The 23,972-nt window shown below is 35.0% G+C and overlaps 2 protein-coding genes across 8 annotated transcripts in view; one reads left to right on the forward strand and one right to left on the reverse strand.

The window, feature by feature from the left end:
- The window catches only part of LOC148600548 (uncharacterized), a 227,300-nt gene that overhangs the window by 187,368 nt on the left and 15,960 nt on the right, over window positions 1-23,972 (reverse strand). The gene's annotated exons all lie outside the window — the stretch shown is intronic.
- LOC148600553 (uncharacterized) lies at window positions 954-11,226 on the forward strand. 2 transcript variants are annotated; one of them, XR_015918063.1, is made up of 3 exons: window positions 954-1,357; window positions 5,211-5,408; window positions 7,426-11,225. XR_015918063.1 is itself a non-coding variant. In XM_088558910.1 (3 exons), the coding sequence occupies exons 1-3, from the start codon at window positions 997-999 to the stop codon at window positions 7,725-7,727; spliced, it is 528 nt and encodes a 175-aa protein (XP_088415036.1). In that variant the 5' UTR covers window positions 954-996; the 3' UTR covers window positions 7,728-11,226. The 2 variants fall into 2 exon arrangements, 1 of the variants encoding a protein (XP_088415036.1); XM_088558910.1 differs by having other exon boundaries at window positions 954-1,024; window positions 7,426-11,226.

Here is a 23,972-nt window from a genome sequence, read left to right on the forward strand (position 1 = left end):
TTGAGATTCTAAAATTTCAGAAACTTTTGAAAAAAATAGCTAACACACCGACATGCCTATAATTAATTACCTAAAGGACTATTTTTCTTGTATAAAGTTGTTACATGTACTTGTGCCCGTTTTGGTCTTTCTGAAAAACTCCACTCCATATAGAGCAATATTTATTAAATTTGTTGTACTGAGGTACAATTTCAGTTTTACCTTTTTTTTACAATCTTAGCTGGTATGTCATGTACACCTGCATGTGGCTCTTTTATTCATTTATATAAAAAAGAATCTTATTGACACCACTTCCACCAAACTTTTTAAAATCAAAAGTTTAGTTTAGTTTGGATTTATGTTAGTTTAAGCATGTTTTAAATACTCAAAAGTTCTGTATGATAAAGGAAAGAATAAATCAAAGAAGTCTATTGGTCACAGACACTGGTTACTATGTTTGTAATAGAATAAAAAGTTGTGTAAATATCTCGATGCATATAGTATTCTAAATGACCCTTTACTGAATGCTATTCTTTACGATCTTAACTGTACATTTCATAATAATTTCACACCCCCAAGCCCATCTTCATGTTTCTTTTGTTTTATTTTAGCCTTTGAAGTCTAGGCTGAGATTTAGTGTAACTTCATCGAAGAAACTGGTAATATAAATTGTATAAATTGGCGTATTGTAGATACACGTACAATATCATATTTGATAAGAAGTAAGAATATATCTTAAAAAACAACAAACAAACAAAGTATATCTATAATAGTGGTAGTTAGTTGTCACAAGCTTATACCATCCAGGCTTGGATAAAATCCAGATTTGGACAAGTTCATTTGATAAACACATCAAAAGGTATTATTAATGTATATTTAGAATATGTCGTTGCATCTACTAATTCGATTTGGATCGATTCATCCCGATATACCATCGGAACTCCTCTGACTTTCTTCTTGTGGGCGAGTAGTTCCGATTGCTGTGACCACCAAAAATGGCTTCGGAAGTAGAACCAAATGCGAAAAGACAAAAGACCCGCGACACGTATGAAATTTTTGAAAAATTCCTCGCAGACACGCAAAAAATGAAGCAGCTAGCAGCTAGCAGCCATATGTGAAAAGATATGCAAAGGAACTTCAATGATGAACATGCGTTTGTTGAAGATAGTAGAATGTAATGCGCGAATTTCGGAGTCCTTCAGCCGTGCTTCTTGCACAATATCTGCATACGAAGAAGCTGGCACCTTTGCAGTGGGTGACATTTTCTCTTATGGCTTAGATATTTTAGAGAAGTTCACAGATAAGGCTACACCTAAAATTGCTGTAGAGGAAGACCAGCGGATGGCTTGAACGAAATTGCTTGAATTCTTTTACCAGGGTATGTTCTGCCCATTGGCAAGACTAAATTGATTTCTTTGCAGTGTGTAGTGGGTGCCCCTGAGAAGAAATGATATTCATCCTCTATGTTTCCACTATCATATTATTTACAAATACATTTTTTTCTCTCTAATTATGTTTTTATACTGTCCCCTTTCTATTTCTAGTGCATGTGCACTCAAACGAAATTTACTGATGATAGATCTTTCTATTTTAGATTTACATAAATCAATATATGGGGGTCTTTTAGACGGAATAAATATTTTACGGAAAAATGAGTTTTTCACTCATAGCTAGTGAGCTTACTAAATTTTGCATAAACTGATCGTGTAGTCTTTGTTCGATTCTTCTGATATAAAATTGAAGGTTATTAAGTTGTAAGTTGAGATGACAGAACCCAAATTTATTTAGTATATTTTTTACATGGGACATCCACAATTTGTTGTTTTTAACTTCTCTGAATATTTTGTACACTAGTGTATCTGGGGAATTAAGGATATGGTTAAAAAATTTAATCGTATTCAATTGAACTTTTAGATGTAGAGATGTTCTGTTCAGTTCTGCTAAGCATGCAGTGTTTATGGTTTTACTATATACTCCAATGATTTCTTTTATGAATTTCAAATGTAAATGTTCATATGGGTCAGAGTCACTGAAAGTTTTTCCAGCTCCCCAGACCTCACTCCCATAATGAATAACATTTACATATATTACCAAAGTGTCAAATAACTTTTCAAGTAAATTACAAGGAACATCTATAGATACGACTTTTTTTTATTTTAAACCAGGCCTTTCTTCCCTTCTCCATTAGCTTATTTTTTGATAGATTCAAATTACCATTGTAGTTAAATGTAATGCCCAGGTAGCAGTAAGATTTTACTGTTTCTAGCATATTTTTATCAATACTGAAGTGGTTGAGAAAACGTTTACCATTTGAATTGAATATTATTATTTTTGATTTTTTTTGTGTTTACTTCGAGTTTACATGAAATGCAAAAATCATTAAAAATGTTAAGTACATTTTTCAGGCCTTTTTCTGTTTCTAACAGCAGAATAATATCATCTGCATACATCAGTGGTGTTATTTTTAAATTATGAATTAATATTGGTTCAGTGTTCCCATTTTTAAGCTGGTCAAAAATATCATTTATAAACAGATTAAAAAGGGTCGGACTGAGGACATTACCTTGATTTATTCCACAACTGGAGGGAAAATATTGACTTAAACTGTTAGGGAATTTAATTCGGCATTTTGTGTTTTGATACATTGTACATAGAATAAATATTAAAAATTTTATGCGGGACTTCATGTTTTGATAATATATAGAAGAGGCCATATCGCCAAACCATATCAAACGCCTTTTTAAAGTCTATAAAGGCGACACAGACTTCCTTTTTCTTTCTTTTGTAGTTATCTATTATTGATTTGTAAGGTAAAAATATGATCAGTAGTTCTTTATTTTGGTTTGAATCCAATTTGATTTTATCGATCAGTTTATTGGATTCAATAAATTGATGCAATCTTTCATGAATAATTTTATTAAAAAGTTTACCTAGATTAGAGATAATTGATATCCCTCTATAGTTTGATGGGTCTAATTTAACTCTTTTTTTAAATATTAAAGAATTGTAACTCTTGTTCCATATTTTAGGGAATGATCCTGTATTGAATATTAGGTTAAAGAGTTTACCGTACATAGTTTCAGTGAGACTTGTGTACCACACTTGATAATCTCATTTGAAATTAAATCAGCTCCTGCTGATTTGTCATTTTTTAGTGTCATAATTGCTTTTAATATTTCATTTGAGTCTATTCTGTTGTTGAGAGTGTTTTCATTATTGAGATTATTTTCTGCAATATTATTCTTAAGGTTTGAAATTATCATTTTATGAAATTTGTTGATTTTTGAATGACCAGATTTCATGTCCTTAAAAAAATTTATAAATTCTTCTTCTTCATTAAACTTTTCATCTTTATTGCTTTTTGATAACCTGTTTTGTTTATTTATAAGATTCCAAAGGATTTAGGATCCTTATTGAAGTTGTTTGATCTTATCATAGATCTGTGCTTTGTATTTTTTCTCTTCTTCTTTACACTGCCTTCTATATTTAGAACAGAAAGAGTAAAAGGTTTTTCTGTACTCACCATTATTGGATTTTTATTTACAAGTGACAGTTACAGGGAAGTCATGGCAAGATTCTGTGAACTGTGGTTTGGGGGAATTTTTTATTTTTATTTTTTAGGAAGCTTTTAATAAGTTTAGTAGAGTTTAAGGCTGTATCATATAAAATTGTATTTATGTAATCATTTAACTTTTGTTTTACATGAGGGCTTTGAATATTATTTGAGTATTTAAGCAGTGTTTCTTCATTCCATATGAACTTGCCCATAAGGGGTTCAAGGTTAGCTTTTTGTGAAATTTTCAAATTATTAAGGCAAGTGAACAGTGAGCAGCTAGTTGCACTATGATCTGAAATAGTTGTAAAATCATGAACATTAAAAGTTCCAATATCATTGAAGAGGTCATGAGATGCTATTGAATAATCAACAACACTACATCCCTTATATGTTATACAAGTGTAATTACCAAGTAAATCACCTGGTTTTCTTCCATTTAATATTCTTATACCTCCTTCTCTACATAAATCTAACAAGAGTTTACTGCTTTTATTTGTTTTTTTTTATCGAGATTGTTTCTATAAAGCTGAGATTCACAAACATATTTTGGATCATTCATTTTTGGGAATTGTGTATCATCAGTTAAAACAAAATATGAATATCATTGGTGTATGCATTTAAGTCCCCTTGGATAAGAATATCTTCTAGGCTATAATATTCAATATTTCTAAGTAAATGAGAATATCTTTCATTCAAGTCATCTATGTTATTAAGAGAGTTTTCTGGAGAAAAATAAGCTATTTCAAGATATATGCTTTTCTTCAGATTAAAGAACATTTTGTCTAACTTGGCTTATACAATATCTTTATGATCATTCTGCAATGCTGTTACACCTTTACACAATTTATGATCAACATATATGGATATATTATATATACTTTATATTAAATTCTTGAATTTTGATTGGATAAAAGGTATTCCAGTATACCACTCTTCCTTTGAGTATATCACCCTTCCTTCGAATATACCACCCGCTGCGACCGGAAATGTATCTTGTCCTTACCGTTGTGCAGTTCGGTATTACTGTACATTTTCTAATTTCTGCCCAAACCAAAATCACCAGATGGCAATTACAATGGCTTTTGCCGAGGTTAATGAAGATGCAATTAATGAACTTAGAGCTAACAAGGACGCTAAAGGATGGTTTTGCAGAGGGAAAAAAACACTTCACAATAAGAAATATTAAGTCAATGGATCTTTTGATATTTGTTTATCAATAGAAAGGTGGTATACTGGTTAAAAAGATATTCAGTATAATATAACAAATACTGCCTGAAGTTGAGGGTGATATACTGGATCACCACACTCAGGAAAGAATATCGCCCTTGACTACATCTCGGGTGATATTTTTCCTTCATGTGGTAATCCAGTATACCGCCCTCAATTGCAGGCAGTATGTGTATAATACCACCACAGTTTCGTCTGGCCTTTTTATGTTTACATCTACGTCTATTGCTATTACAAATACACACACATGCAGTGATATCTTTTTTGGCCGCCAGAGAATGTTTTGAATTATCCTCAATTCCTTCTACAAATGAAACATTTTTGTGTGGATCAGTGCAGCCACTCAAAATTGCAATTAAAACCCATTGAAACAAACTTTTTGACCTGTATATTTGCCCTCTTGTTGTAGGCCTTACTATTGTTACACGAAAAATTTTTTTTTTTACAGATCATTCTGCCATACTTGAGTATGAAGATTGTAAGGATGAGTCTGAATGGTCAGTGAGATTAGGCCAGCATTTGTTATTTCCTCTTTCAATTGGGAAAAACTACAAATTTGATCATCATCAATCATATACATGTGGAAATATATGTCCTTGTCCACAACATGATGAATTATTTGGACAAAAGGGAGATACTTCGTTTGGTAAGTAGCCTGTAATGGCAATTCTTGTGATAGTCCAGTCAGTGTAACTAATTTTTGCCCTTAGTCTTAACAAATTGCAACAGAAGATATTTAAGTTCTAAGCTATAGCATTATGACCAAAATAAGTTCAGAAAAAGTCTATAGTGCAGAAACCTCAAATTTAGCATTTCAACCATTGCAAAGGGGAAACAACTCTGTCTAAAAGGCTGAAATAATAGTACAAAATCATAATTATGGTTTATCTGATGAAAACAATGTGGTTATATTTATACATTAAGCATAGATTAGAGGATCATCTGCAATTTTAAAGGAGTTCCATATATAATCTTTACCAAAACAACTTAGATTTAGAAACAAAATAGAAAACCATGTGTCAATTTTTTTCTCTCGAGATAACAAAGTTCAAGAATTCCAATTTAGATGAATATGATGAAGTAAATATTCTACTTCTTGTGGTAAAAGATTCTTTTAACATGGACAAAACTTTTGATAAATAGCTTACAGAAATAAAGAATACAATTTTCTTTTGATTTTTCAAAATGATAGAAGTGCCTGTTGTGGGAGGACCAATGGAAGATAATTATACTATAAAGTTTTACATGTTCAAAGCTTGTAAGCACATAGTTAACTGCTCAATAGAGTATGATGAACTTTTATATAAAGTTCAGGGTATAATGTGAAGATGTGCAAAAAAGAATTACCTTAATTATAATTGATTTGATCTACATATAAGGGCTTTACACTTAATATTTAACTCTGATTTAAAGTAATGTCATTTCATACATATTAGAAGAATTGGGATGTATTTTACATATGATGGGGACATAACTTTTTGTACAGTAGGTTTAAATTGGTCTGGAGCTGGCATGTCAGTCAGCTGCTAGTAGTCCTTAGTTTGTATAGTTGTGTAGTTTATATTCAGGTTCTTTATTTCTATTGTAACAAGGAACTCAGACCTTTTTGAACTGATTTTAGGTGTGTTTAATTTTGTAATATTTGTTTGACATGGCCAGACTTTAAAGTACTTTAACCCTGCCACAGTTTTTGTGCTTGTCCAAAATCAAGAATTTCTGGCCTCTGTATGCCTGTTTCATTTTCACCTTCAGTTTATGTTTTATGTTATTTTTTTGCTGTACCTGTGTATAATGATGCTTAGGGCCAGTTGCAGCCTGCCCTGTGGTATGCACAAAACTTAGCACATATACCTGTACATGTACATATTAAAGACGCGTACTTTCTATTTTAGACTTTGAACTGAATGTTTTAGGTGTTTCCAAAGCAACACATTAACTTTACTTTTTATGAATATAGTGTGCCAATATCTTATCTGTATCTCCTCTTACAACACGGAAAAGAATTTAATGAAACTTTTGCAGAAACTTTACTCTATATTCCTATTGTGCACCTTCAATTGGATTTGGATCTTAATCAATTTGGAGGACAAAAGGTGCATATTATCAAATATGGGCGTGGTTGATGTCAAGATAATGAGCATTGATTACAGTTTTGTTCCCGGCTGCAATGCAAAAGGGGGGGGTTAGAAATACTAGTGTGTGTGTGTTTGCATGTATGTATGTGCTTGTATGTTCATCCAGTCAAATTTGTGGATGCAGCATCTTGGAAACCACTGGACGGATTTGTTCAAAGTTCGTAGGATTGTTACATGTAGTAACCATTTTGTGCCACCATTTTGTTTAACAAGTTTTGCAGGAGTTATGGGACTTTTGCACTTCTTTTTTTTGGCGACAATGGGGAACATATGGCTAGGAATTGCTTGTCTAGTTTTAATATGGAGACAGAGGGGGTATCTTTATCTTTTCCATTACTCTTTCTACATCTGTGAATGGAGTTATTGAAACTCCCAAGATTTTTGAAAAGGAACGAATATGAAGAAAGAAACCCAGTGCTTAGCTGGACAGTGTGTGGATAATCTTATTATATAGGTACATGTAAATCCAACTTTGAATATACTTTTTTAATATATGATAATAGACTTATAGTAATTTATTTGTTTAAGGTTGCATAAAAGGATGGCATGGTAGAAGTGATATTTTGATCAATGATGTTGTACCAGTTGGTTGTACTGCTATCTCAAAACAAGGACAAGGAGACAACGAAAGTGTGTCATCATTTTCGTCCACTGAAGTAAAATTCAAAGATGGTAAAGAAGGTTTTGACCAGAAGGATCTCGCAAAGATGATAAGTGAAACAGTGGTATTTTCATTTCTTCAATGCAAGTTGAATAGGGAGCGAATGCACAGTTGTTTAGTCCCTGGAATAGGAATCTCAAATGGTAAAAGTGAAGTGTTTTTTCTATGACTCTGAGGAAGATGTTCTTCTTGAAACAGCAGAAATGGATTTGAAAATAGACCTTACAGTACCTAAAATATCCCAAACTGCTGTAGTTTTGCTTTGGCTTACAATAAATTATCAAATCTTTTGTTCAGGAATAAGTGATAAAATGAAGAAGTATAATGCCCAATTTTTTGAAAGGGTTGGTGACCATATAGATTTTTATCGAAATGAAACTGCATTTGAAGTGCACAAACCATATTGTCCTAAAAAGAAGGACAACTGGTTCATTGATGAACCTGTTGATCAATATCGTCGAGAGAACCTTAAAATCAAATATGAAGAATTAAAGGTATGCCATGGTTAAGTTTAAAGTATAGTTCACTTTGCAAAGTCTCTCATATTTTGTATTGAAACAATTAGAAAACAGTACTTACATGTACTTAACAACTACAATTATTGATCAGTGATATATCCTACACATATCATTGATCCATCAACCTGATGATTGCTTTAGATTGCTATTATTGTTATCATTTTGCCTGTGAGGTTGCCATCCAATGCCGTTAACTTTTTACATAACTACAAAATATATTAGTTTTATAATAGTGTCATGCACATGGACTTTGGATCATAAGTTGGATCCATTAAATGGACAAACAATGTACTAAAATGCTGTTTTACCGGTAATTATTTTTCACATTTTATTATCCATGGCTGTACAATGTATAAAATAGTTAAACAGCATGTTAATACATTTTTGTCCATTTAATGGATCTTAACTCATGACCCCAAGTCCCTGTGCATCACTTAGGGAAAGGAAATTATGTCTTCAGACAGGGTCAGCTAAAGTGTAAATGGCTCAAAGTACTGACTAGGTCTCTACTTATATTTAACATTTGATATTTAGTGGAATACAGTCATTAATCTTCAATGTATTTTTCAACATCATTTCAAGGTGGGATCAGTTTTTTTATGAAAAAGTGGGTTGATATAATCTGAAGAACTAGAATTGAAATTAAAATACAAATGCATTGACCAGTGCTCTTCATATTCCTTAATGACTTTAATTCATGCAGAACATATGATGAATCATTAAATGAGCTGGAATTTAGACAGGAAAATCATGTAAGTACATGAAACTTAATAATAAATCAAAATTATTAAATGTATGAAAAAAGTTTAAATTTATGTTTCTGCAAAACATGTAGAAGTTGCCTCCCCTTTCCAGATCTATTTTTAGCTCACTTGGCCATGGGCCATGTGAGCTATTGCCATCACTTGGCGTCTGTTGTCATTAACAATTCTTCAAACATCTCTTGAAACTACTGATGGGACTTGAATGAAATTGTTCCTTAAAGTATCCTGCACAAATGACTGTTTTGACTTTTGATCTGGTAAAAAACCATGGCCACTGCTAAAAATACTACACTGGGGTCAGAAGCAGTTTTTGCATATATCTCTAAAACCGTTAGGTTTAGCCAAATTCTGACATGGGATGAAAGTGTTTATCATGATGAGATCTGTCAGTGGTCAAATTTTGATGAAAATCTGTTGACCCATATTGGAGTAACTGTCCTTTTTAGCTCTTCTGGGCAAAAGCCATTTGAGGTACTGCCATCACATGCATCCGTCGTCTTCATCTGTTGTTATCCTGAACAGTTTTTCTAAACTCTTCTCCTGTGAACTACTGGACCAATAAGAATCAAACTTGGTATCAACGTTTATTGCTATTTTTAATGTTATTTCTTTCAAAAATCTTCTCCTCTGACACCACTTGACCAATTGGAACTAAATTTACTTTGAATGTTCCTTGGGGTATCCTACATGGAACTGGTATGGGGATTTTTGATCCGTTAAAAAACATGGCCGCCATTACTAAAAATAGAACTTACATGTACGTAGTCAAACAGTAGTTTTTTTTTTGCATATATCTCCTAAACCCTTAGGTTTAGCCAAATTGTGAAGTGAGGTGAAAGTGTTCAGCATGATGAGATCTATTTGTGGTCAAATATTTATTTTAATCTGTTAAGCCATGTTGGAGTTATTGCCCTTTTTCGCCGCTTTTTCTTTTTTGCTATTTGGAATGTTATTTGTCAAAAATCTCCTCCTCTGACACCACTTGACTAATTGGAATCAAACTTAGTAAGAATTTTTGTTGAGGTATCCTACATAGAACTGATATGGGGATTTTTAATCCATTAAAGAACATTGCCACCATCACTAAAAATAGAACATAGGGGTCAGACTGTGTGTTTTTAGCATATATGTACAAAACCATTAGGTTTAGCATAATTATTTCAATTGTTATTATAAGGCCTTCAAAGCTCTTCAGGGATCAAAGTTGTCAGGCAACTCCTTGTAAGAGTTATTGCCCTTGAAATATGTAAAATGCCTTTTTTTTTTACAGTTTTCTGCCAATAAACTATAATACATGTAGATAGAAAGAAACTTTCACTTGCTGCAATGATCCTTAAGATGGTCCACTAAAGTCTTGTTGAGTCAAAATTGTTGGATAACTCCTTGTTAAATTTATTGCTCTTGAAAGACAACCTTTAACCAGGTGAGTGATTCAGGCTCCTGGGAGCCTCTAGTTATTGAAATCATACAAGTTTATAAATAAATAAATTAGTTTTATTTAGAGTTGGCATATACATGTACATGTAACACATAATAAGACAACATCAACTCTGGTGAGCTTTTGATCGATATAAAATTAGAAATTTTTTATTGTATTGGCAACCATTTAAAAATTGGTTGTTGGCACAATCTCTATATTGTCCATCTAGCTAATATCATTATTCTGGATAGCCTAATTTTCCTAGATATCAATTTTCATAGAAATCTTATGCCTTTCAATTTAAATGGTGTTTGCAGTCATTTTTAAAATATTGGCAGCTGATATACAATTTAATCTATTTAATAAGCTGCATATTATTAATTTGGATGGCAAAAATATCCTTAATATCAATTTTCATTGAAATTGGGCAACTGTTAATTTTTTATGTATTGGTGGCCACTTTAAAAACGGTCGCCTAAATGCATGCAATTTTGTTTTGATTTTGTTTTGACCCTTGAGCTGAAAATGTATACCAAGTTACAAAATAATAATATAAATAATAATAAGAAGAAGAGACAGGGTAAAAAGAATAAGTCTCCAGCCAACTTAATGGTTGGCAACTTAAAGTATCAGAACTGTTGTAACTTAAGCATTGATTTTTTTTGTACAGGTTACAAATTGTTAAAAATATAGTTATTTTTTTAAATGATGCTGAATGAATTATAAAATTAGCTATATCATGACTTTATTTTATTTAAATCTTTATTTATATTATGAATCAAATGTATATACATGTACTATCTTTACAGTACAACACAATCTTTTCCTTTCGTTAAGTTATTCACTTAGATATGTTTAATGTTTGTATATGTATGGTTTTAACCTCTTTATATTAACTTCCATGTATTTACATTTTAAAAAAAATCTACTGTACAAATAATGTAATTTCTTGCTAGTGACACTGTACTTATGTATCTTTTATCCATAGATTGTATAAAGAAAGTGGTAAATAAATCTTCTTATATTTATGCATGTATCTCATTACATCAAACATCTTTGTTGTCATCACTGTTGACCCTGCCCATTCCAAATTTTAGAGGCCATTGGCGAGTGAGCCCCTGCTAATTTCAAGCCCTATGCATATATCATTGTGAAATACAGAGATATAAAAAAAGAAAACATTAGGTAGCCAATGTAGTTTCAGATACAGACACTATACTTAACACTGGATACAGACACCATACCAAACCAAACACTGGATACAGACACTATACTTAGCACTAGATACAGACACCATACCAATCCAAACACTGGATACAGACACTATACAAAACAAAACACTGGTTACAGACACTATACGAAACCAAACACTGGATACAAACACTATACCTAAAACTGGATACAGACACCATACCAAACCAAATACTGGATACAGACACCATACCAAACCAAATACTGGATACAGACGCTATACAAAACACTGGATAAAGATACTATACCAAACACTGGATACAGACATTATACAAAACACTGGATAAAGATACTATACCAAACACTGGATACAGACATTATACAAAACGAAACACCGGAAACAGACACCATACCCAACCAAACACTGGATACAGACGCTATACAAAACATTGGATACAGATACTATACCAAACACTGGATACAGACATTATACCAAACTAAACACTGAATACACTGACTATACCAAACCAAACACTGGATACAGACACTATTCCAAACACTGGATACAGACACTATACAAAACACTAGACGAAGACACTATACCAAATACTGGATACAGACACCATACCAATCCAAACACTGGACAAACACACTATACAAGACACTGGATAAAGACACTATACCAAACACTGGATACAGACACTATACAAAACACTGGATAAAGAAACTATACCAAACACTGGATACAGACATTATACAAAACGAAACACTGGAAACAGACACCATACCCAACCAAACACTGGATACAGACGCTATACAAAACACTGGATACAGACATTATACCAAACCAAACACTAGATACAGACGCTTTACAAAACACAGGATACAGACACTATACCAAATACTGGATATAGACACCATACCAAACCAAACACTGGATACAGGCACAATACAAAACACTCAATACAGACATTATACCAAACATTGGATACAGCCACTTTACCAAACACTGGATACAGATACTATCCAAACACTGGATACAGACACTATACCAAACATTGGAAACAGACAGCGTACTTAACCCTGGAGACAGACATTATACAAAACACTGGATACAGATACTATACCAAACACTGGATTCAGACATTATACCAAACCGAACACTGGATACCGACACTATACCTAACACTGGATACAGACACCATACCCAACCAAACACTGGATGCAGACACTATACAAAACACTGGATACAGATACTATACCAAACACTGGATACAGACACTACACCAAACCAAACACTGGATACAGACACTATACCAATCCAAACACTGGACAAACACACTATACAAGACACTGGATAAAGATACTATACCAAACACTGGATACAGACACTATACAAAACACTGGATAAAGATACTTTACCAAACACTGGATACAGACATTATACAAAACGAAACACTGGAAACAGACACCATACCCAACCAAACACTGGATACAGACACTATACCAATCCAAACACTGGACAAACACACTATACAAGACACTGGATAAAGATACTATACCAAACACTGGATAATGACACTACACCAAACCAAACACTGGATACAGACGCTATACAAAACACTGGATACAGATACTATACCAAACACTGGATACAGACATTATACCAAACCAAACACTGAATATCCTGACTATACCAAACCAAACAGAGGAAACAGACACTATATCAAACACTGGATACAGACACTATACAAAACACTGGATACAGACATTATACCAAACCAAACATTGGATACAGACAATATACGAAACCAAACAATGGATACAAACACTATACCTAACACTAGATACAGACACCATACCAAACCAAATACTGGATACAGACACAATACAAAACAAAACACTGGAAACAGACACTATACCAAACCAAACATTGGATAGAGACACAATACAAAACACTCAATACAGACATTATACCAAACATTGGATACAGCCACTTTACCAAACACTGGATACAGATACTATCCAAACACTGGATACAGACACTATACCAAACATTGGAAACAAACAGCGTACTTAACACTGGACAGACATTATACAAAACACTGGATACAGATACTATACCAAACACTGGATACAGACATTATACCAAACCAAACACTGGATACCGACACTATACCTAACACTGGATACAGACACCATACCCAACCAAACACTGGATGCAGACACTATACAAAACACTGGATACAGATATTATACCAAACACTGGATACAGACACTACACCAAACCAAGCACTGGATACAGACATTACACCTAACACTGGATACAGACACCATACCCAACCAAACACTGGATACAGACGCTATACAAAACACTGGATACAGATACTATACCAAACACTGGATACAGACATTATACCAAACCAAACACTGGATACAGACGCTATGCAAAACACTGGATACAGACACTATACCAAACACTGGATACAGACATTATACCAAACCAAACACTGAATACCCTGACTATACCAAACCAAACACTGGATACAGACACTATACAAAACACTAGACAAAGACACTATACCAATTAATGGGTATAGAAAATACACAAAGCACTGGACACCGACACTATACCAAACCAAACACTGGATAAAGACACTATACCAAACACTGGATACAAACACTACACCAAACACTGGATACAAACACTATACCAAACACTGGATACAGACACTATACCAAACACTGGATATAAGCACTATACCAAACACTATACCAAAAACTGGATACAAACACTATACCAAACACTGGATACAGACACTATACCAAACACTGGATACAAACACTATACCAAACACTGGAAACAAACACTATACCAAACACTGGATACAAACACTATACCAAACACAGTATACAGACACTATACCAAACACTGGATACAAACACTATACCAAACACTGGATACAGACACTATACCAAACACTGGATACAGACACTATACCAAACACTGGATACAGACACTATACCAAACACTGGATACAGACACTATACCAAACACTGGATACAGACACTATACCAAACAAACACAGTATACAGACACTATACCAAACACTGGATACAAACACTATACCAAACACTGGATACAGACACTATACCAAACACTGGATACAAACACTATACCAAACACTGGATACAGACTCTATACCAAACAAACACAGTATACAGACACTATACCAAACACTGGATACAAACACTATACCAAACACTGGATACAGACACTATACCAAACACTGGATACAGACACTATACAAAACCAAACACTGGATACAGCCAATATACCGAACCAAACACTGGATATATACAATATACGAAACCAAACACGGGATGCAGACACTATACCAAACCAAACACTGGATACAGTCACTTTACTTATCACTGGTGGATGCAGACACTATACTTAACACTGGATGCAGACACCATACCAAACCATACACTGGATAGAGACACTTTACCCAACAATACAGATATTATACCAAACCAAACACTGAATATAATAACTTTATCAAGCCAAAGTATTGAAATAGGGACTACACCAGAACCAAACACTGGATTCATAAAGTATATCAAACAAAACACTGAATATAGATACTACACCACGCACTTGATACAGACATTATACAAACCAAAACACTAGATACAGACACTATGCAAAACGAAACACTTGATACAGGCTATATACGACACCAAACACTGGATACAAACACTATACCTAACACTGGATAAAGAAACCATACCAAAGCAACACTGGATACAGGCACAATACCAAAGACTGGATACAGACACTATACCAAACCAAACACTGGATACAGACACTAGGCAAAACGAAACACTGGATACAGGAAGTATACGAAACCAAACACTGCATACAGACACTAAACCACACACTGGATATTGACACTGCACCAAGCCAAACACTGGATATTGACACTGCACCAAGCCAAACACTGGATACAGACACTTTACTGAACACTCGATACACACACCATACCCAATCAAACATTTGATACAGAGGTTATACCATCCACCGGATACAGACACTATACCAAACCAAACATTGAATACAAACACTATACAAAACACTGTACAGACATTATAGAAAACAGAACACAGGATACAGACAATATGCCAAACCAAACATTGGATATATGCACTATACCAAACACTGGATACAGACACTATACAAAACACTGGATACCGACACTTTACCGAACACTGGATACAGACATTGTATCAAACAAAACAACTGATATAGGCACTATACCAAACCAAACACCTGATATAGACACTCTATCAAACAAAACTGTTGGTATAGGCACTATACCAAACCAAACATTGGATACAGACACTATACAAAAAAAAAACACTGGATACAGAAAATGTACCTAACACTGGATACAGAAACCATACAAAATGAAACGCTGGATACAGACATTCCACCAAACACGGGACACAGGCACTGTACAAAACACTGGATACAGACATTATACCAAACACAGGACACGGACATTATACAAAACTAAACATTGGATACGTACACTATAAAAAAACACTGGATACAGACAATATAGCTAACACTGGATACAGACACTATACCAAATTAAACAATGGATACAGGAACTATAAAAAAAAACATTAGATACATAAAGCAATACCAAGCGCTGGGTAGAGACACTATACCAAGAACTGCATAGGGATACTATACCAAACAAAGACTCCAGTAACTTTGCCAAACACTTGATGCAGATACTATATCAAACCAAACATTGGATACAGACACTACCAAATACTGGATACAGATGCTCTACCATACAAAACATTGGATACAGATGCTTTACAAAACATTGGAGACAAACACTATACCAAACACTGGATTGCACTGGATCAAACACTGAATACAGACATTATACCAAACTAAACACTTGATACAGACACGAAAAGAAACACTGGATACAGACACTATACCACACCACACACTGGATACAGACACTATGCATAACACTGGATACAGACACCATACTAAACGAAACACTGGACACAGGTATTGTATCAAGCACTGGATATAGACACTATACGAAACATTGCAACAGACACTATACCAAAGGACACACTGGATACAGACACTATACCAAACACTGGATACAGACAATATACAGAATCACACACTGGATACAGAGAATATACCAAACCAAACACGGGATACAGGGACTATACCAAACACTGGGTACAGTCACTATACCATACAAAGCACTGGACACAGACACTATACCAAAAACTAGTTATAGACACTATACCAAACGAAACACTGAATATAGACGCTATATGAAACCCAACAATTGAAATAGGTACTATACCAAACCAAACACTGGATACATACTACACAAAACACTAGATAAAGACACCATACCAAACGGAAGACTGGACATAGGCACTGTACTAAACGCTGGATATAGACATTATACGAAATATTGCAAACAGACACTTTACCAAACTAAACACTGGATATAGACACTATACCAAACTACCAAACACTGGATACAGACACTATACAAAACAACACACTGGATACAGACAATATACCAAACCAAACACTGGATACAGGCACTATACGAAAAAAAGCACTCGATATAGACACCATTCCAAACACTGGATAGAGACACTATACAAAACACTGGATGCAGACATTATACCAATCCGAAAACTAGATACAGACACCATACCAAACCAAACACTGGGTACCAGAACTGTGCCAAACACTGAATACAGACATTATACCAAACACTGGATACAGGAACTGTGGCAAACACTGGTAACAGACACTATACCAAACTAAACACTAGATACAGACACTATACCAAACAATGGATACAGACACTATACAAAACCAAACATTCTAAACAGACAATATACCAAACCAAACACGAGATATAGGCACTGTACCAAACACTGGACACTATACTAATCTATACACTATACAAACCAAATACTGTATGTAGACAACATTCCAAACCAAACGCTGGATATAGACACTATACCAAACACTGGAGATAGACAATGTTCCAAACCAAAGAGTGTAGAAAGACAATATGGAAAACACTAGATAAAACAGTATACCAAAAACTATTTACAGACACTATACCAAACCAAATACTGGATACAGATACTATAGAAAACACTGGATACAGACACATTACCTAATACTGGATACAGACACTTTGCCAAACCAGATACTGGATAAAGACCCTATAAAAAACAAAACACTGGATATAGACACTATACAAACATTGGATACAGACTCTTTATCAAAGACTGGAGACAGATACTATATCAAACACAGATTACAGACACTATACCAAAACACAATTAGATACAGACAATACACAAAACACTGGAGACAGAGACTATACCGAACAGTGGACATATCCACTATACCAAACACTGGTTACAAACACTATACAAATCCAGACACTGGATACAGACAATAATCCAAAACAAACACCGGATACAGACATAATACCAAACACAGGATACAGACAGTACACCTAGCAGTGAATACAGACACCATACCAAACGAAACACTGGATTCAGGCACTATACCTAATAACAGAAACAGACACTATGCGAAACGCTGGAAACAGACACTATACAAAACCATACACTAGATACAGACACTATACCACAACACACACTGCATGTTGACACTATACCACAACATACACTGCATGTAGACACTATACCAAACACTGGATACAGACACTATACCAAATTAAACAAGGGATACAGACACTATACCAAATTAAACAAGGGATACAGACACTATAAAAAAAACACTGGATACATAAAACAATACCAAGCACTGGATAGAGACACTATACCAAACATTGGATACAGACACTATACTAAACAAAACACTGGATACAGACAATGTATATAACACTGGATATAGAAACCATACCATACAGACATTGCACCAAACACTGGATACAGGTACTGTACAAAACACTGGATACAGACATTATACCAAACACCGGACACGGACACTATACAAAACTGAACATTAAAAACAGACACAATACCAAACTAAACACTGGATACAGACAATATACAAAAATCCTGGAGACAAACATTATACCGATCACTGGATTCAAGCACTATACCAAACACTGGATACAGACAATATACCAAACACTTGATACAGACGCTGTACCTAGCACTGGATACAGACACTATACCAAACCAAACATTGGATACATATACTATATAAAACACTGGATACAGACACAATACCAAACACTGCATACCGACACCATAGCAAAACAAACACTGATACAGACAACGTACCTAACACTGGATGTAGACACTATACCAAACCAAACACTGGAAACAGACAACGAACCTAACACTGGATACAGGCACTATACCAAACCAAACATTGGGTACAGACACTATACCAAGCACTGCATAGAGATACTATACCAAACAAAGAATACAGTAACTTAGCCAAAAAATTGATACCGATACTATACCAAACCAAACATTGGATACAGACACTACCAAACACTGGATACAGATACTCTATCAAACAAAACATTGGATGCAGACGCTATACAAAACACTGGATACAGACAATGTACCTTACACTGGATACAGAAACCATACCAAATGAAACGCTGGATACAGACATTGCACCAAACACTGGATACAGGCACTAAACAAAACACTGGATACAGACATTATACCAAACACCGGACACGGGCACTATACAAAACTAAACATTGGATACAGACACAATACCACACTAAACACTGGATACAGACAATATACCAAAGAATGGATGCAGGCACTGTACCACACAGTTGATACAGACATTATACCAAACACCGCATTTAGACACTGCACCAAACCAAATACTGGATACAGACACTATAAGGAACACTGGACACAGACACTATACCACAACCATACAATGGATACAGACAAAATACAAAACACTGGATAGAGACGCTAGGCGGAACTCTGGATACAGTCACTATACCAAACACTGGATAATGTCACTATACAAAACCAAAAACTGGGTACAGTCACTATACCAAACAACGGATAACGACACTACACCAAACGAAACACTGGATACAGACACTGTACAAAACCCTGGATACAGACACTGTACCAAACGAAAAAAATGGATAGAGGCACTATACAAAACACTAGATAAAGAAAGCAAACCAAATACTGTACACAGACACTACACCAAACCAAAGAGTGGATAGAGACACTGTAGAAAACACTGGATACAGACACTATATCATACACAGGTACAGACACTATACCAAAACAAAAACTGGATGCAGACATTTTACTTAACACTGGATACAGACACTTTGCCAAACAAAACACTGGATACAGACGCTATACAAAGCAAACCACTTGTTACAGACGCTATACAAAACACTTGAGACAAACACTATACCGAACAGTGGATACAGGCACTATACCAAACACTGGATACAGACATTTTACTTAACACTGGATACAGACACTTTGCCAAACAAAACACTGAATACAGACAATATACAAAACACTGGAGACAGACAGTATACCGATCACTGGATGGAGGCACTATACTAAACTCAGGATACAGATATTATACCAAACACTGCATACCGACACTATAGAAAACACACACTGGAAACAGACAATATGTCAAACCAAATATTGGATAGAGACACTATACGAAACACTGGATACAGACACTATTCCAAACCACACACTTGATAGATACACTATACCATACCAAACATTGGATACAGACACTATAAAAAAACACTGGATACAGACACAATATCAAACACTGCATACACACACTATACCAAACACTGGATACAGACACTATACCAAACACTGGATACAGACACTATACCAAACCAAATACTGGATACAGAAAACGTACCTAGCACTTGATACAGACATTATACCAGACCAAACATCGGATACAGACACTGTCAAACACTGGATACAGATACTATACCAAACAGTTGATACAGACATTCTACTAAACACTACACACAGACAATATACAGAATTAAGCACCGGATACAGGCACTGTAGAAAACCAAACACTGGATATAGACACTGTACAAAACCAAACACTGGATAAAGACACTATAACAAACAATAGATAATGACACTACACCAAAACAATACTCGATACAGACACTATAGAAAACAGTGGATAGAGATACTATACCAAAGAAAATACTGTATACAGACACTATACCTAACACCGGATACAGCAATGTACCAAACATTGGATACAGACACTATTTCAAACACTGGATACAGTGACTATACAAAACACTAGATACAGACACAATACCAAACACTGGATGCAGACAGTACACCTAACAGTGGATACAGACACCATACCGAACCAAACACAGGAAAAAAACAATATGCCAAACCAAACCCTGGATACAGGAACTGTACCAAACACGGGATACAGGTACTGTACAAAACACTGGGGACAAAAACCATACCAAACACAGGACACACACACTATACAGAACTAAACATTGGATACAACCGCTATATCAAACACTGGTTACAGACACTATCCCAAACAACACACGGGATACAGACAATATACAAAACACTGTAGACAGACAGTTTACCGATCACTAGATACAGGCACTATACCAAATACTGGATAGAGACACTATACCAAACACTGAACATAGACACAATGCCAAACACTGCATACAGACACTATACCAAACATTGGATACAGCACTATACCAAACAACACACTGGATACAGACAATATACAAAACACTATAGACAGACAGTATACCGATCACTAGGTACAGGCACTATACCAAATACTGGATATAGAAACTGTACCTAACACCTGATACAGGGACTATAGCAAACACTGGACACACCCAATATACCAAGCGAAAAACGAGATACAGACACTCTACCAAACATTGGATACAAACACTATAAAAAACACTTGATAGAGACAATATACAAAACCAAAAAACTAGATGTAGTCACTATACCAAACGATTTATAATGACACTACAACAAACCATATACTGGATACAGATACTATACAAAACATTGGATACAGACATTTTACCAAACATTGGATACAGACACTATACCAAACACTGGATACAGGCAATATACGAAACCAAACACAGGATATAGGCACTATACCAAACACTGGATACAGACGCTATACAAAACCAAACACTAGATACAGACACCATACCAAACCAAACACTGGATACAGGCACTATAACAAACACTGGATACAGACACTATACAAATCAAAACACTGTATGCTGACAATATTCCAAAAAAAAAACCCAAAAAAACACTGGATATAGGCACTGTACCAGACACTGGATGTAGAAACTATACCACACTAAACACTGGGAACAGACACTATACAAACCACTAGATAAAAACAGTCTACCAAATACTATATACAGACACTACACTAAACCAAATACTGGATACAGGCACTACACCAACCAAATACTGAATACAGACACTAGATATAGACACTTTACTTAATACTGGTAACAGACACTTTGCTAAACCAAAAACTGGATACAGACATTACACAAAACACTGGAGACAGAGACTTTACAGAACAGTGGATACATGCACCATACCAAACACTTGATACAGACACTATACCAAACATTGGATATAGACACTATTCAAATCCAGACACTGGATACAGACACCATACCAAACCAAACACTAGATAGAGACACTATATCATACACTGGATACAGACACCATACCAAACCAAACACTAGATAGAGACACTATATCATACACTGGATACAGACACCATACCAAACCAAACACTGGATACCAACATTGTACCAAAATCGGGATACAGTCACTGTACAAAACACTGGATACAGACACTATACCAAAAACAAGACACAGACACTATACAGAACTAAACATTGGACACAACCGCTATATCAAACACTGGTTACAGACACTATACCAAACACACTGGATACAGACAATATACAAAACACTGAAAACAGACATTATACCGATCACTAGATACAGGCACTATACCAAACACTGGATAGAGACATTATACCAAACACTGAACATAGACACTATGCCAAACACGGCATACAGACACTATACTAAACACTGGATAAAGCACTATAACAAACCAAACACTGGATACAGAAAACGTACCTAGCACTTGATACACACATTATACCAGACCAAACATTGGATACAGACACTGTCAAACACTGGATACAGATACTATACCAAACCAAAACTTGGATACAGACGCTGGAGACAAACACTATGCCCAACAGTGGATACAGGCACTATACCAAACACTGGATACAGACATAATACCAAACACTGCATAAAGACACTATAACAAACACTGGATACAGACATTATACCAAACAAAACACTGGATATAGGCACTGTACCAGAGAATGAATGCAGCCACTGTAGCAAACACTGGACACAGGCACTGTACCAAACAGTTGATGCAGACATTCTACTAAACACTGCACACAGACAATATAAAGAATTAAGCACCGGATACAGGCACTGTAGAAAACCAAACACTGGATATAGACACTATACAAAACCAAACACTGGATAAAGATACTATAATAAACAATGGATAATGACACTACACCAAAACAATACTCGATACAGGCACTATAGAAAACAGTGGATAGAGATACTATACCAAAGACAATAGTGTATACTGACACTATACCTAACACCAGATACAGACAATGTACCAAACATTGGATACAGATACTATACCAAACACTGGATACAGTGACTATACAAAACACTGGATACAGACACAATACCAAACACTGGATACAGTGACTATACAAAACACTGGATATAGACACAATACCAAACACTGGATGCAGACAGTACACCTAACAGCGGATACAGACACCATACCAAACCAAACACTGGAAACAGACAATATGCCAAACCAAACCATGGATACAGGAACTGTACCAAACACGGGATACAGGTACTGTACAAAACACTGGTGACAAATACAATGCCAAACACGGGACACAGACACTATACAGAACTAAACATTGGATACAGACACTATACCAAACAAAACACTGGATACAGATAATGTACCTAACACTGGATACTGATAACATACCAAACAAAACACTGAAAACAGCCACTGTACCAAACATGCGATACAGCAACTGTACAAGACACTGGATACAGACTCTACACCAAACACAGGACACAGACACTATACAGAACTAAACATTGGATACAGACACTATACCAAACAAAACACTGGATACAGATTTTGTACCTAACACTGGATACAGATACCATACCAAACAAAACACTGAAGACAGCCACTGTACCAAACATGCGATACAGTCACTGTACAAGACACT

The sequence above is a fragment of the Perna viridis genome, chromosome 13, assembly GCF_037379345.1.
Source record: "Perna viridis isolate PV_CMFRI_1.1 ecotype Kerala chromosome 13, ASM3737934v1, whole genome shotgun sequence".
Lineage (NCBI taxonomy): Eukaryota > Metazoa > Mollusca > Bivalvia > Mytilida > Mytilidae > Perna > Perna viridis.